The sequence below is a fragment of the Aethalodelphis obliquidens genome, unplaced genomic scaffold (genome assembly GCF_003676395.1).
Source record: "Aethalodelphis obliquidens isolate GAN/ISIS:26980383/991018 unplaced genomic scaffold, ASM367639v1 scaffold38, whole genome shotgun sequence".
Taxonomy (NCBI): Eukaryota; Metazoa; Chordata; class Mammalia; order Artiodactyla; family Delphinidae; genus Aethalodelphis; species Aethalodelphis obliquidens.
In genome coordinates this window covers 5,541,403-5,565,687 of record NW_020837982.1, presented here as the reverse complement: position 1 = coordinate 5,565,687, position 24,285 = coordinate 5,541,403, and the positions used below count along the sequence as shown (strand labels likewise).

Here is a 24,285-nt window from a genome sequence, read left to right as displayed (position 1 = left end):
AAATTGCATAGATACCTATTAGCAATATTTATCTTAAATGATCTCAGCTGACCATTTCCATCACTTTTGTGGAAAGAAAGAACTGGAAACCACGTGACTTGTGAAAGGGTCGGAAACCCAGCTTTTAGAGTCTTTTACTTTCTCAGCTCCTACATCAGCACTTCAAGTGGCCCCTCTGTTGCCACCCAGGAGGCCTGGGAGCCCTGAGCCGAGTCCCCCAGGAAGCCTCGGGCTCCGCTGCAGAGCGAGGTGGTGGTGCAAGGCCCTTCTCTGGCGGGTCGCTTTTTGGCAATAGCTCTGGCGGGAGCTGAGGATCTGCAAGCTGAATGCTTTAAAACTCTTCTGCCCTCACACCCCTGGACCGTCTCTGCAGCCCCAGGGCATGTGCACCATAGTCTGAACACTGCTGCTCTAACAGGCCCCTCGCCACAAAGGAAAGCTGGACCCGAGTCAGTCCAGGGTGGGCTGGGCCCCGGTGCTTCTTACAGCTCAAGGTAAGACCCCCGCACCTTCTATCACCCACACACACGCTGGGGACAGGGGGCACCCAAGCCTCCGACAGGGTCTGGGCCCTCCATCTGGGCCCAGGCCCAGCCTGGAGAACAGGACAGAGGGAGAGTGGTGTGGAGAGGACTGAACACCTCTTCAAACATGCTAGGGAAGCGTGTGGGACTCACAGCCCAGCTGCTGCCCCGACTCTCTATTCTACAAGGCTCGGGGCCAAGTCCTACTGGGCCCCTGAAACCTTCCTCCCCTAAACTTTTTGTCCCAACCCTCACCAGGCCTGTGGCACAGGCTGCTCCTTCCACTTCCTTCATCCCCTCCTGAATCCTGGGTCTTGGACACAGGGCCTTGGTCTGTCCCCAGCCCTGACCTCGAGCAGTGGCCACCTGGAGTAGAGAGATCTCCACTGCTCTTCGTCAACTGGGGCAGATACTACCTTGGGACACACATTCTGGAATGACCACCTGCTTCTAATGCAGCTCTCTCCAGTCATCAGCATAAGCCTCAGGCCACTTCTGTGGTCCTGGCCCCTAGTGCCCCTCCCCTGCCCCAGCCTCCCATGACCTGGCACCTCCTGTGGACTGAGCCAGTGGTCCCTCCCTGGGCCCTTGAGTGCTATGTGGACATAGCCCAAGTGGGGAAAGTGCAGGGAATGAGAGTCAGACTGACCTGGGTCCAAATGTTCACTCTTCCACTCAACTGTGTGAATGTGGGTAAGTCACTTAACCTCCTGGCACCTCAATTTCCCTACAGGGGTGTCCATACCTGCCTCAGAGTGTTGCTATGGAAAATAGTAACAGCGACTGATGTGTGGTGAGCTATTTCCTGTAAGTCTGGCTCTATGACAAACCCCTGACATACAGCATCTCAATCAATCATCATAACAAGCCCATGAGGTGTAAGCCTTTCTAGCTGCTCCCCTTCTACAGATGAGACACCAAGGCTTAAAGAGAATGAGGAGTTTGCCCAGTGCTCCACATCTAGGCAGTGAGAGCTGGGGTACAAAATCAAGTATCCCTGACTCGCCCCAGCTAAGCCTGCAAGATCCTACCCAGCCCAGCTGGGTGTACTGCACCTAGCCTGGCATCCTTGCCTCTTGCAAGGCAGCTGCTGTGATCATTATTTATCTAGAAAGGAGACATCGGCCCTCCACGGCCTGGCCCCACAGGCTGACCTGGGTGCTGGCAGGCCAACCCCAGTACGATTCTTTCATTCCTTCCCTCCCCATCACTTCTATTCCAGCTGCCAAGTAGCAACCCTACATTTTCCTGGGAACATCTGAGACAAGGCCTTAGCAAGCCCTGATGCTAAGGCCTAATCCCAGCCCTGCTTCTTCCAGAAAGCCTTCCCAGATAACTCCAGGCCTCAGGAACCTTCAGTTCCCCTCTGCCTCCCTGCCACGCTAGGACCCCGTCCCCTGCACAGTTTGCTCTTGTTTCAGCCTGTCTGAGGCCAGGTCTGGGTAAGGTGGCACTGTCGTGTTTTACTGTGAGTCCTGCCACCGCCCTATGCCAAATCCCGTCTGCAGGTGCGGCCCTGCCACCCGCGTGGGGAGGCCTGCCCAGCCCCTCGGTGCCCTGACAATGAAGCCCTGTCTCCCAGGAGGCCAGCAGCCTCCAGAAACCAAGTCTATTTCAGGATGTCATTTAAATACAGAGAAGGGAGGGTGCAGAGTAGAGAGGGACATGGCACATTTTCCAGAGGAATAATGCTGTCTGAATTGCTGTGGTTATTTATAACCCCTGGGAAATGTGGACTTTGCTATTTCCTGATTAGATTAGCGCTGGGGGTGGAGGAACCAGCTCCCTGGATGTCAGTGGACAGGAACACCTGACCGCTCACCCTCCAGTCCCAGCCGATAGGTGCTGTGCCCCCCCGCCTGGGGACCAGGTACCAGGGGGATACCAGATCACCTGAGGTAGTGACACAGATGGGGCTGCGAAGGGCCAGGCTGGGGAAACCCCCCAAGAGGGGCCCCTCCTTCACCACACAGGTAACAAAAACGCAGTGGGGTTCCCCCCGAGGAGCACAGGCAGGAGACAGAAGCAGGCCATAGAACATCCCGGAGAAAGTTATAAACGAGTGGTTGAACGCAGCCTCTGGGAGCAGCTCGATTCTGTCCTTCTTGCCTTTGCATTTAGACCTGGTCAGGCCATGGCTGCACACTCAGGCCTCTCCTGTGGAGAAGCCGCTGCCCTCCGGGACTGATGTCCCCGAGAGAACCCCCCAGGTCCCCTGCAACAACATCCTGGGCCCCCGCTGGGAATCCTGCATCCCAGGCAAGGAGTCCACAGCGTCTGAGAGAGAATCTGGCAGGTGGCTGGGATGCTGCCTCACGTTCCTGGACCTCAGCAGCCTCACATCTAGGACAGGAAATGGGCTCCCCAGCCTTGCAGGGGGCTGAGAGGATTCGAGGCCCTGAGGCCAGGGGAGGATGCTCTATGTGCACCCAAACACCCCCCAGGTGGTGGGTGCGGCCTTCGTTTCAGGAATGTCCTCAGGGGTCTCTTCTGAGGGGTCTAAGCCCTTCCTCCCACCCGTTTCTCCCCAGCCTGGGGTAGGAGACCCTAATGTTCTCCTCTCTGGCTCCAGAGCTGTTCACGGCTACTTCCTAGTGCTTGGGATTTCGGAGGCACCAGCGAGTTTGGGGGCCCCCTTCCTGCTCCCCCTAGTAGGTGACAGAGTCCTTTGGATCGTGGGCACGGTCCTCCCACCATCCCACACTCCCTCCGCCACGCCGCTCGCCCCTCCCTGCGGGCCCTCACGGGGGCTCAATCCACAAGGAGGGGCCAGTGTGGGATAACCTGTCACCACCGGCAGCTATGGTCCCAGCACAGAACACAGAGCAGCGGCACAGTTACTTTGGGAGGTAACACGGGGGCTTGCACGTGACAGGGACCCGTGAAAACAGTATTCACCTGGGCTCCCAAGGGCTCCCAGACCCCACTTTCCCACCCTGTGGCCCCTTGGCACTGAGCCTCTTCCCTCAAAACCTCACACTGTCATTTCCACAGCACAGGCCCTGAGGAAGCCCACCTCCTTGTGCACGACCCCTGACCTCCTGTCCCTCCTGGGCCTGGTCCCACTCTTTCTTTCGTTGAGCACTGCTCTACCCTCTGCCCTCTGGGCCTGGGGCCTGGCATCCTGGGCCTGTCCTGGGTTGGTGGCATGGACTTCACTCGAAGCCCAGAGTTGTTCTGGGGGCTGATAAAAACTAAGTGCAGTAAACCATAGTATAGCTGAAGTTGTCACCCTCACAGGTGAACAGGACACCGAATAGAAGGCAGAGGTGTGGCTGTGTTTTGGGGACCCGGCCGGAGGCTGAGCGCTGGGCCGTGGAGACCAGGCCCTGAGCCGGGTGTTTTGTCTGACGGGGGGACATTTCCTGTGGCTCCCAGGTCAGTGGCCACGGTGGCGGCCCCGGCTGGCCTTCTCCTGCCCTCCCCCAAGTGCATGCACATGCTCTGGGCTGGTCCCCTTGGGACACCAAAGCCAGCCTGTCATTGGGGCAGACCACAGGCGTGAGAGGCACGGTAGGGCTGGCAACTGGGGGAACAAACAGGGCACTGCCAAGAGCCTGCCCCCCTCGCCCCCGCCCCGGGAAGGGTACTGGAGGGTTCCGTCAACGTGGCCGCTTGAGAGAAACTCCAGAGAGGCAGGGCGGAGTGGGAGGGGGCGCTGGGGCCTGTATCCTGGCTTCTAGCTCAGCAGCTGGTTGAGGGGAGACCAAGGTCAGCCTCAGTAAACTGAGCCCATTTTCCCAGGGGCCGGGCCCCCCCACCATAAGGTCAAGCAAGCTCTGTCCCTGCAGCCCTGGCCCTGCAGGGTCGGGCACCCTCTCCAGGACAGCCACACGGAAGGCCTGCGCACACTGTCCTTCCAGGCACCGGGGATGAGGCCACTTCGCCTCCGCTTGCCTCCCCTGCCCCCCGGAACTGTGCAGTTCCCTGAGGCCCACGTATGGGAAGGGTTTAGCAGCTCTGAATGAGGCGTTTACTGAAGCCAGGTTAGCCCTGTAGAACCCATTGTGACCTGCCCCCCCAGCGCCCTGCATTCCAGGGCTCAGCCTCCTCTGTGCCGCCACGCTTTTAGCCCTCGGGCCGGCACAGCTGCAGACAGAACTCAGAGAGGGCCCGTCTTGCCCCGAGCCCCGGGGACCCGTCTTCCCCAGAGTTGGCCTGCCCTCCACAGCCTGCCCGGCCTGGAGACTTCACCCCAGAGCCAGGCCTTAAACCAACAGCCAGCAAGCTGTCCTGCCCAGCTCAGGGCCACCAGCTGACGAGCACAGGGTCACTCTCGGGAAAGGGACTGGTCGGGGCTAAAGCAACACAGGGGCAGCCCCCAGCAGCCCTGTCCCCAAAGGGAAGGGGCCACCTTAGAGGTCAAAGTCCCAAGCGAGGGGCTCCCCCAGGTATGACCGGGAAGTCTCATGCAGCTGCCACGGAAAGAAAGGCCAAGGGCCTTTAGGACTGCCGTGGGCTCAGTGGCCTCCCTCCAGACTTACCGTGGTTTGGTAAGAATTATGAAAGTCCTTCTCGGAAGCTGAATTCATGCTCCCTGCCCAGGCCAGGAAGACCGTCTGGGCGCAGAGCCTGCTGGTGAGAATGCGGCTCGGCAAACCCACTGCCCGTACCCGCTCTGAGGGGCCTCTTGGTGGGCTCTTCCCAGGCCCCACGTGCGGGCCCATTTCTGTGCACAGCTTGCTAGGCTGGGTTCTACACCCCCCGGAAGCTCCCCATCGAGGGCACGCAGCCTTGACCCCAGTGGGGCCCCATGACCACCCAGACAACCAAGAGATAGCCGCAAACCCGAGCGGGCCCTGGGCCTCCTCCTCGGCGGGGGGCATGATGGCTAAAAGCACTTCCTGCACTAAGCCGCTCAGTGGGACCTCATCGTGTCACCCTCTGAGCCTAACAGCACCTCGTGGGTTATCACCTAACTCACATCATGAGCTAAGAATGATGCCTGGTACTCAGCACCGGATCAAAACATGTCAGCATCACTAAAACTGGGCTTAAACTCCCCAGTGGCTTCCCGCTGCACTCAGATTAAGGCTGCTGCCCGCTCTGTCCGAGGTCACTTCCTATGCTCCACACAGCCTCTGCCTGCCTCTGAACACACCATGGTCCCCCCAGGCTGCGGGGTTTTCACCTCTGCCTGGAAGGCATTGTCCCCGGATCTTTCAAGAATCCTTTTTGTCATTGAAATCTTAGTTCAGAATTATCTCTTCAAGCAAGGCCTCTCCCCTCTGCTTTATTATCTGATCTGCTACCCAATTTTATCTTCCTGCAGTACTTGTGCAGCATAAAGTGATCTCATTTATTGCCTGACTCTCCTATGGACAGCAAGTTCCCTGAGAGCACGGCCTCTGCCTGGGCTGCCTCTGGAGAGCCCAGCACATGAAGATGCGCCATCAATATATTCAGAGACCGAATGAACAAAGTGGGTTATGCAGGCTGGAGAAAGCAATGCCCTTTGTTCGGGACAGGGGTCGAGAAGCCCCACATGCCTGCTCGCCTCTCTCCTCCCATGCTCAGTGAATGGCTGGCCGTGGCCCAGGGGCAGCCCTGTGACCTCTTCCACCCAGACTTTCCCAGCATGTTGAGAGTTTAAGGCTTAGGCGTAGGAATCTTGAGACGTGGCCAAAATCATCATATGAACTGGATCTAGGAGATCATCCTGTTCAGCTCCTTCATTATACTGAGGCCAGAGAACCAGAGAGGTGAAGCGATCTGCCCAAGGTCACACAGCAAGTTAAGACCGTAGACTCAGGATTAGAAAAACGAGGCCTCTTGACTCCTACCAGCCCAGTGCCCTTCCTTCTCTGGCCTCCTAGGCTACACCAGCCTGAGAGGAGGTGGGGCGCTCCAAGGAGGAGGCCAGAGCACACAGGGGGGCATTCAGGTGTCTGATGGGAAGGGGAGCTGTGGCTGTCGCTGCTCTGGCTGTGCCCATCTGAGGCACCCACCCTGGCTGGGGTCACTGTCCAGGAGAAAGACGGTTCCACCTTCTGGCTCAGGCATGAGTTCCACTCTCTCTCAACCAAAGCAGAATTGGTGAAATCACCGTGGGGCTACAGGGCCCTCCCAGCCTCTCTGCAGCAGACTCCCACCAGCAGCTCCCACGGTCACTTCCCTCTCTAGGCCCACCTTGGGGGACCAAGGACAATGGGGCCTTAGTCTAAGCCTTACTGGGATCCAGGACGGACTCTGGCTTTCTCCCGGGGACTGGGCAGGCAAGTTCCAGGCACGGGGACGTGTGTTCCTTTGGGTGCAAGGGAGCTGTCAGAACACGAACATCTTTCCAACTCCCAGCACGATTTGATGGGGAAAAGGAAGCCAAAATAGCACCTGCGGACCGGCTCCTGACAACCTGGGCATCCAGCAAGGCCACTCAGCAGAGGGCTGGGCCTTTCAGACTTGGGCGCCCTGACCAGCGCCTGGTAACTCCGCCACACCGGCACCTGCAGAAGTTGCTGGGCTCTTTCCAAAACGTCTGCCCTCCTGGGCCTTCACGGCCTCTGGAGAGTCCTGCACCACTGGCCTTGGGCAGAACTGGCAGGCTCAGCTCTCCCTGGTCCAAGGCCAACCAAAAGCTGGGGCACCAAGCCCAGCATGGCTGCCTGGCCAAGCCACCTGTGGACCACAGAGATGCTGGAGAGGGCCGATGCCCCTTCTAACCTCCCCAGGCGCCAAGAAACAGCAGCTTGCCAAGTGCACTCAGAGCACGGGTTCCTACCTGGGGATCCGTGACCCCCTCTGAAACAGCATACAGTTTGTGCATATGCGTGGCTCTGGGTCTGGGTGGAGCTCCATAACTGTCATCACATTCTCAGAGTCGAGGACTCCTGCTCTGTGGAATCAAACAGGCCTCTTGGGAGCCAGCTTAGTGGAGAAGTAGGGAACGGGGGGGGTCAGGAGGCCACCCGTGTGGCTCCAGGAGGAAGATCCTCTCCCTCTAGGGAGTACCTATGCTGGCTGCAGGGATGCAGGGAGGTCTCACTACTCCCCCTTCCAAGCCCCCAGCCAGCCAGCCTGGTCACAGTCCTGGCCCACACAGAGGCCAGGGAGGAAATGGCTGGCCGCAGGGGTCTCCAGCCCCGCGGAGAGGCACTACTGTCCGCTTCCGACAGCTGAGGGATCGCTACAGGGGTGTGAATGGGCATGTGAATGGTGAAGACAGGATGCAGGTCCCTTCCCTCTGGTAAATAAGGTGATGGGGGGCAGGGTGGGAGAAAGGGGGTGGGGAAGAGAGGTGGGCAGCCGGGGCAGGAGAGGTATCTATTGGCGTCTAATAAGGTTTCAAGATCTTTCTTGATGCCCAGAGCCAGATGATGAAGTGAAAGTAAATGAGCCCAAGACATCCCTCTATACCCCGGCACCCTTCTACCCTCAACGCCTGAACAGCCAGTGAATGGCCGGCTGAGCCCTGGGGACAGGCACATGGTTTGCATACCTGATGCTACCTGTTAGGAAACTGTCAGGTTATATTACACACTCTGGGAGGGGTCTGGAGCTGTCCTGCAGTTGCGATCAAGATGACAAAGAAAGGGACCCTCCTGAACCCTAGGCTCCCCAGACTAGTGGCCCAAAGAGGGCTCCCCATCCTGTCTTTCTTTGGGTTGCACCTCTGACCTTCCCTAGAAGTAGAGGGGAGCAAAGCCCACCTCAGAGCAGGTGGACTCGTCCTGGAGCTCAGCAGGAAACATCTCAATTCACCCTGCTGGCCTCTGGTTTCCTGAGAGAAGCTCTTGGGTGGTGGGGAATTCCCAGACCCATGTGGCAACCCCTCGAAGCAGAGGCAAGGTCATCAGGAACCATCCTCAACTCTCCCCCACTCCCCTGGACCCTGCCAGTTCAGCCTGAGTCCCTACCTCCAGCCAGTATCTGGCCTGTTCTGGGTCTGGACGTCTTCACCTTGGCTGCAGGGCAACAGTAGGGGCATGGATTCCTGTCCCTCCCCATCCCCGCTGCCCAGAGACAAAAACTTCTGGCCTGGCCGCTGCTTCCCTGGGGCACTCCTAGCCTCTCTGGCTCCCACGTGACCCCATTAAAACCTTTGGACACTTTGTGGGGTAGGGATGGGATTCCTCGTTCAGTCCTTCTCCCTCCCAAGTGCAACCTAAGGATCTAGAAACAGGCAGGATGGGAGGAAGACCAGGCACTGAGCCTGGTCTTGAGTGTGATTTAAAGCCAAAAAAAAAAAGGAAAAGGAAAGCAGAAATGTGAAGTTAAACGCTGAGAGCACTGGCGGAACCCACAAACTCAAATGCCACGTGTCTCCTCTGCTCAATGCTTGCACAACAAGCCAACTGCCAAGTCAGAGTCTGGAGTGAGGCTTCAGCCCCAGGACTCTCCTCGGGGACAAGCACAACCCCAAACAGAGCTCCCCACTGAGGACCCAAAGGAGAGCCTGTGAGTGGTCCCTACTGCCCCTCTTCCAGCAAGCGCAGACTCCTGGGGCCAGAGGCTCCACAGGCTAACACTGGGCTTTCTCCATTCAAACAGATTCTTCGGCCCCAGCACGGGGTCCCCAGATGACTCACATACGCCCCCCTCCAGGCTTCACGAATCTTTAGTTAAGTGGCAGCAGGAGGGCCACAGGTGTCTCAGGCATCCACAGCATCACATCCTTGTGGCAAAGTTAAATGAGGAGTTAATGAGGTGACCCCTCCTGTCAGGCTGGGCAGTACCTGGCACCCTTCCCCCACCCACCTAAGCTGCTGCCTGATCCCAGCCCCCTCGTCTGGCAGTGAGTCTGCTGCACTGAAAAAAAATAGGTTAATGCAGCTGGGGAAAGAAGGGAGGTGGGCAGCGGGTCTGGCTCCACAAGCCTGCCTGCTCCCCCACCAACCCCGGGCAGAGCAAGGCAGGCACAGCAGGGTGAATGAATGTCCCTCTGTCACCCACGGTACAGACCCTTGTGTCTGTGACACCAACATACTTTGCAACACAGCAGGAGCTAGAGGACTGAATCACCCGCCGCATAGAGCATCCCAGCGCCACAGCCACCCTGCAGTTGCATTGATGCCAATCAGCTCAGCAGCCCAGAGCCTGGCTGGCCTGCCACTCTTGCCCAGAGGGCACCATCAGACACAGAAGTGTCAGACGCCACCAGAGGTGAAGCTGGCTCAAGGATTCCTGAAGCGGCTTCTTGGTTTTGCTAGTCACTAATGCCCAGGGAAAAGAACTGAAAGTCTGGAGTTTCAAGGTTTAAAAACTGCCCCCTACCTGCCACCCCCCAACCCCAGCAAAGGGGCAGGTAAACCGGAAGGACTCTGTTTGGCTGGGACTGGGCCAGGAACCTGCTGGGTCACTTTCTCGCCAACCTCTACGTCTGGAAATGGACAATGAGCTTTGGGCTGGTGTCTGCTGGCCTCAGCAGGGGTTGGGAAGGGGGTACAGGCAGGGGATGGCTCCGGGCTGCCGGGCACAGACAGCTGCCTCAGCACAGAGGGGCTCTGGTAGCAGCTGAGGCCAGCAGGGCTCTGCTAGCCTCGTCCCTAGAGAGGCTGAAGGTGACACAGGGGCCAATGCAGGACAGCTCAAGTTGCTGCCCTGCCCAGCACTTTCCAGGACTGCTGTCCCCGCTGGGAGGTCACGTATGCCCCGTTGGAAGAGGATGAAAGTAGATAAGGAGACAACGGGCCCCAGATCACATCCTCTTGCAGGTGCCAGGAGCCTCTATGCTGGCTGGCAGTGAGGACCTGCGCAGAGGGACCCCCCTCGGGCCCCCACGGGAGAGCTTGTAAATCCCCCCCAGCAGCACAGACTAGCCAAGCCTCTGTTATCACTACCTCGAAGGACAAGCATGGCCCTGGCCAGCCGGGACAGGCACCCTGCGACATTTGCTTAGGTGGTTAATCTGGTCTACGGTTACCAAGCGCTCACTGTGTGCTAGGCGATGGCCTGGCTCCTCCTCAGACGCCCAATGCCAGGGCCCAAAGCCAGCCCTGCGGCAGCCTGCCCAGCTGCAGGACAGTCAGCTTCTATCTCAGACTTTCATCCCCGCCCAGGTCTGGGGCGGCAGGCAGGATGGGCAGTCTGCCCTGGCTCAGCTTGGTCTGAGCTGCCTGCTGGGTCAGGAAACCCCTGGCACACTGACTGAGTTGCCTGGTGCCTGACTAGCACTGGGCCAGCAGGCCTCTGGGTGGTCCCTGAAGAGGTAGCCTATAGCCCCCAGACCCGGCAGCACCGCCAGCTCCCCACAACCCCAAAGAAACCTCACACGGCCGGTGGTACTGAGGTGTTTCCGCCGGTGCCCCTCTGCAGAAGGGGCGGCCACTGGACGCAGGGGGTCGGGCTTGGGCTGGGCGCTGTAGGGGAAACTGAGACCCAGGAGCCCCTCGCCCCATCTGTTCATATTTCTACCCGCAGAGGCGCAGAAAGCAGGCAGGCAGTCCTCTCCCACAGGAGACAGCCCCCCTCTTCCTGAGACAGGGACAGAGGCAGAGAGAGCGGGGCTCGGAGGCTGGGGTAGCAACAGCGTTAATCATCACGTTAAGGCCACTGAGAGCCAACCCCAGCTTACCCCAGCCTCTGTCCCAGGGTCCCTCAGTCAGGTAGGAGGCGCAGTGAGCTCCGAGAAGGGGCCGCCCAGAGCCCCAGCAGGCCCCCCGCCCCCCTCAGTCCCTCTCGCCCACCCTCGCCGACCCCTCGAGCCCCTCGGGCACCTTCTGGCGGAGGAGCTTGCTGCGCACGCGGCCCCAGAGCCGCGCGCCGGTGTTGGGGGGCCGCTTGCTCCCCGGCTCCTCCAGCGGGTCCAGGCAGCAGCGCTCCAGGGGCTCGCACACCGCCTTCAAGCTGCAGTCGGGCTGAGGCAGGACGTCTGTCATGCCGGCGGCAGCGGCAAAGCCCGACCCGACGGCGAGCCTGCCCGCGGGGCCAGCTCAGCTCCGGGGACGGGGAGGCGGGGAGGCGGGGAGGCGGGGAGGCGGGGAGGCGGGGAGGCGCGGGCCGCCGGGGCTCCGGAGCCGCTGGAGGGAGGGTGGGAGCGGGCGCAGCCTCAGCCAGCCGCCGGGACTGTTACTCGAGCCGGGCAGGGAAGCGCATGGTGCGGGGCTCCGCTTTCTCCTCCCTCTGCGTCCTCCCTCCCCGGAGACACCGCTGGAGCAGCAGCGGCTCGCTGGTCCCGGCCAGGCTAGCGGGAGGCCGGCCCCGAGCGCGCGGCACAGCGCCCGAGGCTGCCGGGGAGCCCCCGCCCCCAGCCCCCCCCAGTGGAGGAAGTGACTCAAAAGAGGCGCGGGAGGCTGCCCCCTCCAAAACACCCAACCTCCCGGTTTTAACTCTTGGCAGGCTGGGCCTCCTCCACACCCATCCTTCGGCCCTCCCTCCAGCCCCTCCTAAAGTAAGTTTGACAAGCAGCACAACCAGCCAGGCCCTTCCCCTCTAGAGCCCCGGTTAACCCCTTCCCCACCAGGCGGCGCCTCGCTGCTGGAGCGTCTGCGGGAGGCTGGGGGAAGCCAGAGGGGGTCTGCAGAGCCCAGGGCTCAGGGCCAGGAGCCATCAACAGCTGCCCCTGTCCCGGGCAGAGGACCAGTCCTGCCCCGGGGTTCTACTCCTGCCCCAGATGCCTCCCTCAATGCCAACTCAGTGACAGGGCCCGACCCGCGTGGACTCCTGTGGAAAGGATAAAGAAGACCCCTAGCTGGGCAACCTCCTGGGCTTTCGCAGCCCCAGAGGGAATCAGCTACTACGGACCTTCTCTGGGGACATGAGCAAAAAAATCCAAGGACGACACGGGTTACAGATGCCCAGCAAGAGGTGCTCCTCTCACGGGCCACTTCTAACCATCACTGGTGCCCTTCACCAGAAAAGCCAAAAAAAGGGCTGTGCTGCTGGGGGCAGAGGACGTCCACTGACAGAATGGCAACAAAAGCCACTCTGTGCTGGGTGCCTTGGGATAGAGAACTAAGAACTTGTTCTTGACTCTCAGGTTGATGAATGTTCACTTCACAAGGTAACAAGTCAGTGTCCGGTGTTTGGAGAACAGAGAAAGGCCTGAACCCCAGATGATTAGGGTCCACACACCCCAGAGGCGCCCAGGCATCACACCCTGTAGAGTTTGGCATGGGGGGAGGAAGGAAACCAGTATTTTCGCAGTGCCAACCGTGAGCCGGGTCCCATGCAAAGGGTGTTCAAGTATCTGCTGGCGTTGAAGCCTTGCGACTTCTGTGCCGTTGGTGGTATTGTTTAGAGTTGTGAGGACTGGGGCTCAGGGAGATGAAGTTCTCGCCTGAGGTCACAGAACTGCAGCTGGCTAGTGACAGGCCTTCTCCAAAGGCCCTGGTGCTCACAACCACTGAAGTGTGGCTGGTTCTCTGGATTCGGGGAAAAGAGGTGGGTCAGGCCACCAGGGCAGGGGGGTCGGGGCCCAGAAGCAGCCCCTGGCGTCTGGAATGCACCTGCTGAATCTCAACCAGCGCACACGTCTTGGGGTTTATCATCAGAGCCCGCGGTGCTTTTGCAGAAAGGGGCGGCTTCACCACAGAGGGAGCCAAGCCTTGATCATGACAAGAGACGCCCTTCACCGAGCTTACTATGCGACAGGCACCACGCTAACCCTCCGCTTGGAGTACCTCACTCACTGCTCCCCCAACCTGAGGAAGTATGTCCTCACATCCCCATTTTTCCATCTGAGGAAACTAAGGGTATAGAGAAACTAAGCCACTTGCCCAGACCAGCCTGGGCCAGGCCACGCACAGAGGTCTGGCTAGGCCCTCACCCCTGTGATATCCCAGTGTGGCAGGGTCTGGTCCTGTGCTGCCTTCTGCCTGGAGGTGAACGTGGAGTCCTGGAACTCTGCTGGACGCTGGTGGTCCCTGCAGGGTGGCTGGGCCAGCCCCATCTCTTCTAGGGCTTCATGCTCCACACCTGCTTCTGCACAGTGCAGACAGGGCTGGGCGCCGCCAAGGCTGCACAGAGCCTCCCGCTACCTGAGCTAAAGTTGCCCAAAGCCAGTGCAGCTAAGTGGGGCAGAGCCACAACCGTTTTCCCAGTAACCCCTGAGTGGGAGGGGGAGACCCACCAAGGCAGGGACATGCCTGTGTCCCCTGCCCGGCCGGGGCCTGAGCCACCCTTCTTGACCCACCCCTGACCTGTTCTCCCAGGGCACCTGGGGGCCACCTCTGAAGAGAATCTCCCTCCAGCCCCATGAGTGGCCAGCAGCTGCCCCCACCAGCTGCACAAAACCCACCTCCTCCAAGGGTTCACCCATTCCTGTGGTCTTCACCTCTTCATCCCAGTGATTTCATTCAAGAGGTACTGACTGAGGGCCTGGCTATGTGCCCAACCCTGGATAGGGGCTGGGGAATCACAAAGATGAATCAAAAGGCTGTGCTTGACAAAGCTGACAACCCAAAAGAGGAGAGGAGACAAAGGCTTAAACACCTCTTAACAGGAGGCAGAAAGGCATTCACGCATCTGGCATTTACCAATCGTGCACCTACCACACATCACACCCAGATGGACAAAGCATCATTTTTGCCCTCAAGAAACCCAGTCTTATGCCGCAAGAACAGCACAGATCAAGTGCCACGAAAGCTGAGAGAAAGGAGAGGAAAATTCTAGCCAGAGAGAATCAGGGAAGGCTTCCTGGAGGAGGGGTTGGCATGGGCCAAAAGAGAAAAAAGGATCACCCTCCCTGGCTTTGCTCTGCATCCCTCAGCTAATGGGCAAGTGCTGGTTGTGTAACTGGCCGGTAAGGTGCCATTATAATTGCTAACCACGTTCACCTGCTGCAGACACATGGTGCGTGCTGGGCACTGCCAACTGTTAACTTCAGAACTGGCCCCTCACTGGCTTTCTAAGGTTCTCTGTCCTCTATCTGGGTCACATGCCACAGGATGCAGTTTGGGGGATGTCGAGTAAGGTGCGTCCCCCGCCAGGTGTGCGGGAGAAGGGGGGCAGTGCAGATCCTCTTCCCAAAGCTTTATACTTGTCTGTCTTAGGAACCCCAGGCTCAACACTTGTCTGGGTAAAGCAAGCTCTGATTGGATGAAAGATGGCCAACTGGTCTCCATGGTGACATAAGCGCCTTAGCAGATGGATAGCTGTTGGGAGGCTCTTCCCTTGAGATGCTCATCTTTCCTTCCTCCCTGTGGGCTGGGGGTTCTCTCTAGGGACAGTACAGATTTGCCTTCTCTTCCCCAAGCCTGACTCACTGCTTCCTGGAAGCAATGGTCTAGGAGCAGGCTGCAGCAGGGGGGCTGGGCAAGACAAATGATCCTAGGGAGTTCCTCAAAAGCAGCCGTCTGAGTTCTGCTCCCTCCAGCCCACCACAGACCCTTCCTCAGCTTCACTGGGTGGGCTAGGCTCAGGCTGTCCCGGCCACCCTGGAAGTGACGGCACCCCTTTCCCCTCTGTCCATCCTGGCAGAACCGGTCTCTGAGGATGAGCAAGGGCCCCCTGTCTGGATAAACAGAGCCTGGGTGGGAAGGCCCATATGAACAGATGTTGCTGCCTTTGGAATTAAAAACATTCCTAGTAGACTGTCCCATCCTCCCTCACCCCCTCCCCAGGCTCTCTGCCAAAGGAATGAGAGGGGCCGTCGCCAGGGAGGTGCAGGGCAGGACCCTAGGTTACACCGAGGGAGGGGTATACACCTGGGGTGGCTGGGACCGGCCACCCAGCACAGCTATGATTGAGGCAAAATCAGGCTAAAGTGATCAGCAGAGGCATCACTGAAGAAAAAAAAGGTCAACAGGGAATGTATGCAGCCTGAGCTGTGTGGGCAGGAGAGGCAGGGACTGCCACCAGTGCGGCACGGTGACAGCTGGGGATGGGGACGGCTTCCAGGCAAATCCTCCAGCCTGTGAACACGAGGAGGAAGTTTCTTTCTCAGAACCCTGGGATGCTGCTGCTACTTCTCTGGAGTGACCTCCTTTTCCCCACTGCAACGACTTTCATCTTCCCTTCAGTCCAGACTGGGACCCCGATTCCCTGCCCCTATCCTCCAGCCAAGTGACTTGGAGGCAGGAAAGGGGGTTTCTGAGCAGCCAGCTAGACCAAGGCCACAGGCACCCCAGCGAGGACAGCCTGGGAGTGAGGGGGAGGGGAGAGCCCCAAAGGGCCACCCGGAGAGGCTGGGTGCAGGAGCGGGAGCTGGAGAGGAGCCTGGGATGGCGCTGAGGAGGGCCGAGAGGGGTGTGGTCCGGGGTCAGCCAGGTGCGCTCCCTTCAGCCCCAGGGGAGCAGAGCTGGGAGGCAGGGTGTGGGTGGAGAGCAGGTGGCGTGTGAGGCTGGGAGGGCTGCAGAAAGGAAGCCCATGGTGGTTCCTGCCGAGAGACAGGCACCGGAGTCCAGCCCGAGAGAGAACCAGCAGGGCGGGCAGTGCACGGGAGCCCGGGGCCCACGCAGAGGGTGTGTGAGTTGGCAGGGAGGGTGGCACACCGCAGGGAAACTGTGAGAAAGGGGGGCGGGAGAGTCCCTTTAAAATGAATGGCCCTGGGGTCTCTGCATTCCTAACGTGTGTTCTCACCTTGTTCTGTACCGATCCTAACCCAAACTGTGGATCGGAAGGGCAGAGATCTTCAGAGAATGAGAAAGTGAGACCCGTTTATGTTTTTCCATCCACACTTTTTGAGCATCTGCTATGTTCCAGGCCTGCATTAGGCCTGGGGACAGGAACCCTTTGCTCAAAGTCACTGAGTAGCCAATGGCAGAGCTGAGGCTAGAAGCTACTTTTTTGCTCATTTACCCATTCATTCATCACTGACTAGATAGCCACCACATGCCAGGTGGGGAGGATCCTGAACGGGTCACAGCTCACTTGGAGCTGTGAAACTCCAAACCGAGCCCTGGCCAACCCACCGCTGACCCGCCACCCAAGGAGATAAGTGCTAGCAACTGGGGACTCTTCCAGGCATCCAGGCCAGGACTCCGGGGTCTGGGCCCTGCCTGCTAACAGCTGTGCATGGGGTTACAGGTCTCTAAGGCCTGGAGCCTCAACTCTGTAGATTAGTGGTTACCGGTAGCTTTAGATGGCCACCTGAGAGGGAGTTGGGGAGCGGCTTCCAGGATGTTGGGACAGGCGGCAGCCAGGACTCAAAGGTAGTTGCTCTGCAGCCCAACCTCAAGGTGTACCAGGACCCTCCCGTCTCCCAAGGCCTGGCCTTGGAGTCAGAGGACAGTGCAAAGCACGGGCTGTTCTGCACACAGCCTCACCCTCCACTCTGCCTGGCCAGCCCAGGCTGGTGTCTCGAGGGTGCCTGGTGGCTCTAGGAGAGGCTGAGACAGCCGCAGGGCTTGCCTGCTTCAGGACTGTCCTAATGTCCTAATGGGCCCTGGCAACTCCTAGTAATTCTCACAGCATATTTGGTCACGGAAAAAGGGTGGAAAATCCACTTGAGCCTTTGGGAACATCTTGTATACCTAAAACAAAACCCACCAGGGATGGAGTGGGTAGAGCACACCCACCACACATCCATCCATTCCTTCCCACACAACTCATGGATGGAACTCACAGCCAGACTGACACCCAGACCCCCTTGGCCGCTTGCCTGCTCCCAGGACGGAGGCAGTATGGCCGGGGTCTCCCAGCACAGCCAGGGGCCTGAGCACCCCAGGGGGCCTCCCAGGCTGCAGACTGAAAACACAACAGCCTCAGGCAGGGGGGTTTGAAAGTAGGTCAGGGTCCCCTGAGCCTCCATGCTTTTTTTCTCTTTTGCTAATATTAAGCAACTCTTTTCCACCCACTCTGAGCTCCAAATGAACAGAAGACAGCTCCCAGGAGCCACGGAACCAGGGTGTGGGTCCTGTCTGGTCACTGTGGCAGCCACTCCCTCTCTCTGGGCTTAGTTTCCACACCTGTCAAACAGGATCTTGGACGAGACAAGTGGTCCGCAGTGAACTTTTTTTAAGCAGAGGATACAGCCCGCTTTCTTTCTAAATGAAACCTTAGGCCAAAGTCTCCCTGCCCCCAATCAGCTAACGGCAGAAGCAGGGAGCAGAGGCCCCTGGCTGAAGTGGGGTTTCAGGGCCCTACCCACTCACACTGCCGTTGTCCACCACTCCCTGCCTTGGGAGCACCTCCTCGGTTGCCCCAGTATTCCCCAAGCCCCGCAGACTCTGAAGCCTCTGGTCCTCCTTTAAGGACAGAGGCTTTAAAGGAGGACAGTTCCCATGAGAACTGCTATTCCTCTACCACGGCCATTGGCCCTCGCTCCCCTCCAGGGTGGGCAGATGTGGAAGTCGGGAGATTAGGGGCTTTTTAAGGAAACTTTTGGGTCAGAGTCCTGGATCCAAAACTCATGTTTTATCTCTACTTTTCTCCCTGCTTTGGGAAAACTCTGGGCCTCTGCTTTGCTGGTGTGGGTTCCCTTCGGTGGCCTTACAATAGGATAACGCTTATCTCATGGAGTCAGTCTGGTTGGTGTTTTCTGGGTCACCTCCGGCCTGAAGCCAGTGTAGCTCAGCTCTTGCCTCCAAGGGTGTGAGCAGGCTATGCCTCGCTTCCCCTGTGCCAGCCCATGGGGAGCGGGTGGCACCTGGCGGTCAGACCCTCACCAAGAGCCCCCACTGCCCCCACGGCTCGTGCCACGGCCAGGCGGGGCTGGGTGAGACGCTGAGGTGGGCTGTGCAGCGCCCACAGCGAGGGAGAGCCACACGAGGCGCCCCCGATCAGCATTCACGTACAGCCTCAGCCCTCACTCAGGGAGACCCTGGCAATTCCCCTACTAAGTCCTTTTCTCAAAGGTTTTGAATAAAATCAAAGACAGGACCATCCCAGGAGGCTGAAGCTGCAGCCTCCGCCAGCAGGGAGGTGAGCGGTTACCGGGAGCGAGCAGTAAGCCAGGTACTGTTACCTCCCAGGACTCATCTGGTCCTTGCACAGGTTTGAGAGGGAACACACAGAGAGGTCACCTCGCTGTTAGATGGTGGAGCTGCGATCAAACCTGGGTCTTCTGCTTCTGAGTCTAGGAGCCCCCGGGGCCCAGAGCTGGGAGAGCACCCTCTTTTGGTTTGTTGAGAGGCGGGATTGTTCTAAGGGCCTGAAGGAATCAGTTCCCAAGGTCCTCTCCAGATCAGCTTCTCTGTGCCTCTCACCTTTCCCAGGTAAGCAGGGGGCATTCCCACGCAGGGCAGGAGGCAGAGGAGACCCGTGCCTCCGTGTGCTTCCTGCCCAATGCTTCCTGTCTCCAGAACCCCCTGGGCGGAGCCCAGGCTCCCAAGATCAGGAACACCCGGAGACGGAGGTAGCTACGCGGGGGGCCGGAAGAGAGAGGTTGTCCTACAAGTGTCGGGAGGCCTTTGGACAGCCAGGGGCAGGATCCTACGAGATCCCCTCTCGTAGGATCCTTCCCCTGGCTCTCCTGCATCCCGCTGCCCACTCTGCTCTCCAAGTACAACCGAGCCATCCAGACCTGCCTTGAAGAGGGACAGCAGGTGAGGCACTGGACGGTGAACGGGTCTGAAACAGCTCTAGTCACCTGGGCCCTGGGAGGAGGTGGTGTCAGAGGCAGGGAGAGGAACAGTCCCGGTGCCCCCGTCCCTCCCCGTCCGTGTGCTCCTGGGCTGGCACAGTGGTGATGATGGCAGCGAAGGGAAGAGCCCCCCCATGGACCTGCTGAGAGCAGGAGGCAGCACAGATATAAAACACGGCCTCTCGAGGCTGACGCTTCCCCTGGACGTGCACACCCAGCCCAGGCTGAAGGCAGGGGAGGGGTCCATCTTCCAGGGAGAGGCTGGAAAGCCACACCCTGCATGGCCACTGCGGTGTCCCAGGGCGGGGAGCTGCCTAGCTGCCTCCCTACAGGCAAGTTTTCTCCCAGCTGCCCTTCCCCCCAATCCGAGTCACAACCGGCCACTCTCAGGGGACAGGGCCTGGCTGTGGTCAGTGTGGCCTGAAGGATGCATGGGAGAAGGTGTTAAGGACACCCGGTAATGTCCCCTGTCTTTCCACACAGGGAGGGACCCAGGCACCCAGCTGTGAGGAACCCGAGTGGAAGGGGTTCTGGGTCACCCAGGCCAATGCCCCAGAGCCCAGCTCCAGGGCAGTAAAGCTGGGATGCTTGACCCTTGGGCAGAGTCAAATGGGGACAACAGACACCTCGGGGGCCAGAGGGAGGGACGTGGGGTGGGGGAGCCCTCGACTCCTGCCCTAGCAGCCTCCCGACCTGCACTCACTCCAAATTTCCTCATGCCCTGCAGAGTAATTGAAACCAGAAGTAGTTCCCGCTGACAATGACCCCTTGTTCCCAGCTCATCACTCACTCTGGGCCTGACCGCACCACGCCGTCGAGCTGAACGCGGCTCTGAGGGGGATGAGCCCAGAGCTGCTCAGCCCGGGGCGGGGGCACAGCAGGAAACCTCAGGCTGGCAGGTCGTGAGGCCCCAACCTTGACCTCCTGCCCACTCCGAGGTCGGTTCATCAAAGCTGGTCTGACTCCAACAGCATAAGAAAACAGATGTGGCCTCAGCCAGCCTAAGGCCCAAACACAGGGGCCACTTGCAGGTGACAGCCTTTGGGAAGGGGGTTTGCTTGACAAGCTACACCCAGAATCCCTGCAGGAAGGCGGAGGACAGTGGACCTGGACCTGCCGGCTTGGGCAAAGGGCTGTCATCATTAGACAAGGACAGGCCTTGTGCCAGGTCCTGTGCCAAGGGCCTCACGGACTTTCCCCTTCTGTTCTCTTTACCACCCATTTTACAGATGAGGAAACTGAGGCTCAGAGAGGTAAAGTAACCTGTTCTCCCAACTCATGAATGGAGAAAGCTAGACTGAAGCCCAGATCTGTCTGGCCTCAAAGCCCCTTCAACACTGACTGAATGGTCACAATTCTCCTCTGTTCTCTTCACTACATGGGGAGGGAGGTCCTGTTCATTCTTTGCATCCACCACACAGTGCCTGCCACTTAGAGGGAGTTCAACAAACAGAAATGCGGGAATAAACTAGTGAAAGCGTGGATGTGCACGGACCAGCTCTTTCAGGGACATTCCATCCTTTGAGCCTCACAACAAGCCTCTGATAGAGGCACAGTGGGGATAATTGTCCCCATTTAATAGATGAAGAAACTGAGGCCTCCGAAGGTCAAGGGACCTGGATGCATTTTCCCACCCTCAGCCCAGTGTTCTTCCTACACTGTCAGGGTAACTGCACTCCACACTCCATCTATCTAAACCACTGACCAAGGGGAAGACAAACAAGTTAGGAAGGGAGGGGCAAGGAGACAGGGATGCCTAACCTGGGGGAGAGAAAGCCAGCGGGCGGCAGCTGTTTTCTTCAACTAGAAGAGGCTAATGGTGACAGATGTAAGCTTTTATATGTAGAATGGATAAACAACAAGGTCCTACTGTATAACACGGAGAACTATACTCAATATCCTGTGATAAACCACAATGGAAAAGAATATTAAAAAAAGGATGGGTATATATGTATAACTGAATCAATTTGCTGTATAGCAGGAATTAACACAACATTGTAAATCAACTATACTTCAATAAAAAAATATTGATTGAAAAAAAAAGAGGCTAGGGCTTCCCTGGTGGTGCAGTGGTTAAGAATCCACCTGCCATTGCAGGGGACACGGGTTCGAGCCCTGGTCCGGGAAGATCCCACATGCCGTGAAACAACTAAGCCTGTGCGCTACAACTAGTGAGCCTGTGCTCTGGAGCCCATGAGCCACAACTGCTGAAGCCCGTGCACCTAGAGCCCGTGCTCTGCAACAAGAGAAGCCACCGCAATGAGAAGCCCACGCACCTCAACGAAGAGTAGGCCCCGCTTGCCACAACTAGAGAAAGCCCACGCACAGCAACAAAGACCCAACTCAGCCAAAAATAAAATAAATAAATAAATAAACAAAATCTTAAAAAGAGGCTAATGGTGACCAGTTGTGTCCTGGGGGGTTGGGGGGCCTGATCTCCTGTGACAGCTGGAGAGAGATGAGCAACCGGGGTGGGGGAGGGGGCGTGGTAACCCTGGGTCTGGAGGAAAGGAGGCTAAGAGACCATGCTCTTCTCCACACTTAAAAGAAAGAGAGTCGAAGGCGGAAACAACCCAAATGTCCATTGGTGGATGAATGGATAAACAAAATGTGATCTATACGTATAATGTTATGCAGCCTTAAAAAGGAAGGAAATTCTGACACACGCTGCCATACGACATAGATGAACCTTAACGACACTGTGCTAAGTGAAGTAAGCTAATCACAGAAGGATAAGTATTGCAGGATTCCGCTTACACGAGGTACCCAGAAATCGTCAAAGTCACAGAAAGTAGAATGCTGGTTGCCAGGGGCTGGGGGAGGAGGAATGGAAAAGTTACTGTTTAACGGGTATGGAGGTTCCGTTTGGGAAGACGAAAGGTTCTGGAGATGGACGGTGGTGACGGTTGCACAACAATGTGAATGTACTTAATGAATGCCTCTGAATTGTAAACCTAAAAATCATGAAAATGATACATTTCATGGTATATATATTTTACCACAGTTGAACAAAAAAATAAGAAGGTCTAGATATTGTCAGATGTACCAGTCTGGGCTCTGAGAACACACCCAACTCCTGAAGGCAGGGGACTGGCCTTCATGACCTCCTCTGAGTGTCATTTCTAATAGCTCTGACCTCTCACTTCCAAGCTTCCAAGTGGTCAGGTCAAGAATGTCAAAGAAATCACCCTCCTTTCCCCTTCAGACACAGGCTCCAGGCTCCAGATGGGAAGAGGACAGAGGGCGAGGCTCCCAACAGGCCTAAATGTTGCAATGAGGGGGATGGGGTGGAGGGAGTGAGAGGGAGTTACCACTCCAGGCATTAGGACAGCTAGAGCTTCCTTCTTGGCCTGGAACCCTGCCCCAGCTCACCCCAGGGTCTTGAGCTCTCCTATGGCCCAGGGGACCACCCCTAGCAGGCTCACAGGAAAGTGTAGCTGTGTCCCACCAGAGGGAACAGGGCCGAAGGTTGGGGGCCCGTCCCCAGGCTTGTGGCTGAGCTGGGAAGCGGGGGAGCAGGGGCATGAAGGGGATCCCAGGTTTCAGACCCCTCTCTAGTCTGAAGTCAGTGGCAGGAACTGAGCTGTGAAGTCCTCAGGGAGAACTCTCCCCTCTGGCCCAGCCAGTCAACGAGGGCTGGATCCTGGGAATATGCTAATCAGCCTGGGAGCAGGTCCCAGTAGGGGACAGCACATCTGGAGCCTGGAGCAGCATGGTTGGAAATAGACTGGGACAAACATACAGGAGTCCCCTAGGGCCAGGGAGCCAAGGCAGAAGAACGGGGGGCCTCCTGGCTGAGGGGTTCCTGGGCTGGGCAGGGGCGGGGCAGCAAGGAGGAAGCAGACCGTGGGGGTGGCCTGGATGGAGAAGTTGGAGGTCTGGGGAGGGAAGGGAGGGCTCAGAAATGCACCAAGCTGGTGGGATCTTCTACTAAATTTTCAGTGACAAAGGGCTGACCCCTAAGAGTCACAGGCTGACATCCAGGTCTTCCCCTGCCCCGTTCACTCATCTGCCCAGCAGCTGACCAAGCACCACCCAACTGGGATCAAGATCCCGAATCTGGAGCCTTTTGCTCAACCACTAATGAGCTGTGTGACTGTGGCTACGTCACTCACCCTTTCTGGTCTCAGTTTCCTTCTCCCCTCAAAACAGGATTGGATGAAATGCCCTCCAGGATTCCTTCTGGCTATAACCCTACCGATCCCCCTTTTTTCGTTCATTCCTTCAACCTCCCTCTTACTTGCACGGCTCACAACCCCTCCAGCCCAGGGCAGGCGGGCTCCTTAATTTCCTGGGACACTCCCTGTGCATTCCTGCCTCCCTCCCTGCTCTGGGCCACGTGGGCCCTTCCCCCAGAATGCCCACCCCGCTGCTCTCTGCTGATGCAGAGCCTGCCCACCTCGCTAGAATAACAGAGCCTTAAAATGGTAATTAATGTGCTGGCCATTATGTAAATGATTTCTATAAAGTACTTTGGACAATGTAACAAGAAAGGTTATTATAAAGACTACGTTCAGACCTAGAAAAAAGGGGGTTTATGGTAATGCTACTTGAAAATAGAAAAAAAAAATACGCACCATCATTAAAACCATATAAGAATCTGTATACCTGAGGAAGGGAAAAGGCACAAAATAAGATGGCTGTTTCAGAGGAGTGGCAGTAGGGACGGTCAGTGATTATGTTTCAAGTCTCATTATTATTATTGCAATTCTCTTTCTAATATAAACACTGCTTTTGGAATTTAAAAAACCCAGTGCTCTCAAATCCCTCACTCCACCTCCTCCTGGAAGCCTCCCTAACTCCAGCCCACAATGATCTCTCCTGGTCTGAATTCCTGCAGCACAAGTTTCCATCTCATTATGCAGGGAACGGTGGGAGGCTTGCCCTGGAGAGGGCAAGGCAGGGGCTCTGGAGACTCCTGGCTCTCCTACCCTCTGGCTGCCTGGCCTTGGGCAGGTTCCTTAACCCTTTCGTGCCTCAGCTTTCTCATCTTTAAAACTGTGATAACTTTCCTACCCCACAGGGTACTGTGAAGATCCCCCGGGGTAACAGCTGTGAGCATTAGCCCAGTGCGGGCTCACGCAAAGCTCTCTGATGTGACCACCCCCACCCCCACCATCAGCAGCCCAGCATCACCACCATCTCCAGCATCGTTATTGGCACCTTGCCTTGTTCCCTAGTGGCGTGGCATATATCGATACTCTCGTCTTTCCAATCTGGCAGTCGATTCCCTGAGGCCAGGCCCCTGCACCTCAGAGCAGCCAGTCCGTGAGGGGCACACTGCAGAAGCAGAGGAAGTCCCCCTTCCCTGGCTCTTTTCCACGCACACTCATTCTGCTTCCTTCCAGGTACACCAGGCAG

General features: G+C 57.8%; 1 protein-coding gene across 4 annotated transcripts in view; it reads right to left on the bottom strand.

Annotated features, from left to right (window-relative positions):
- The window catches only part of ABR (ABR activator of RhoGEF and GTPase), a 178,857-nt gene that overhangs the window by 11,267 nt on the left and 143,305 nt on the right, over window positions 1–24,285 (bottom strand). The window contains exon 1 of one of the 4 annotated variants that reach the window (XM_027130546.1): window positions 11,177–11,353. The exons of the other annotated variants lie outside the window; for them this stretch is intronic. Within the exon in view, the coding sequence (XP_026986347.1) occupies window positions 11,177–11,338 (162 nt within the window). The 5' untranslated portion in view covers window positions 11,339–11,353. Of the gene's footprint in view, window positions 1–11,176; window positions 11,354–24,285 lie in introns of those variants that run through there. 4 annotated transcript variants of the gene reach the window in all.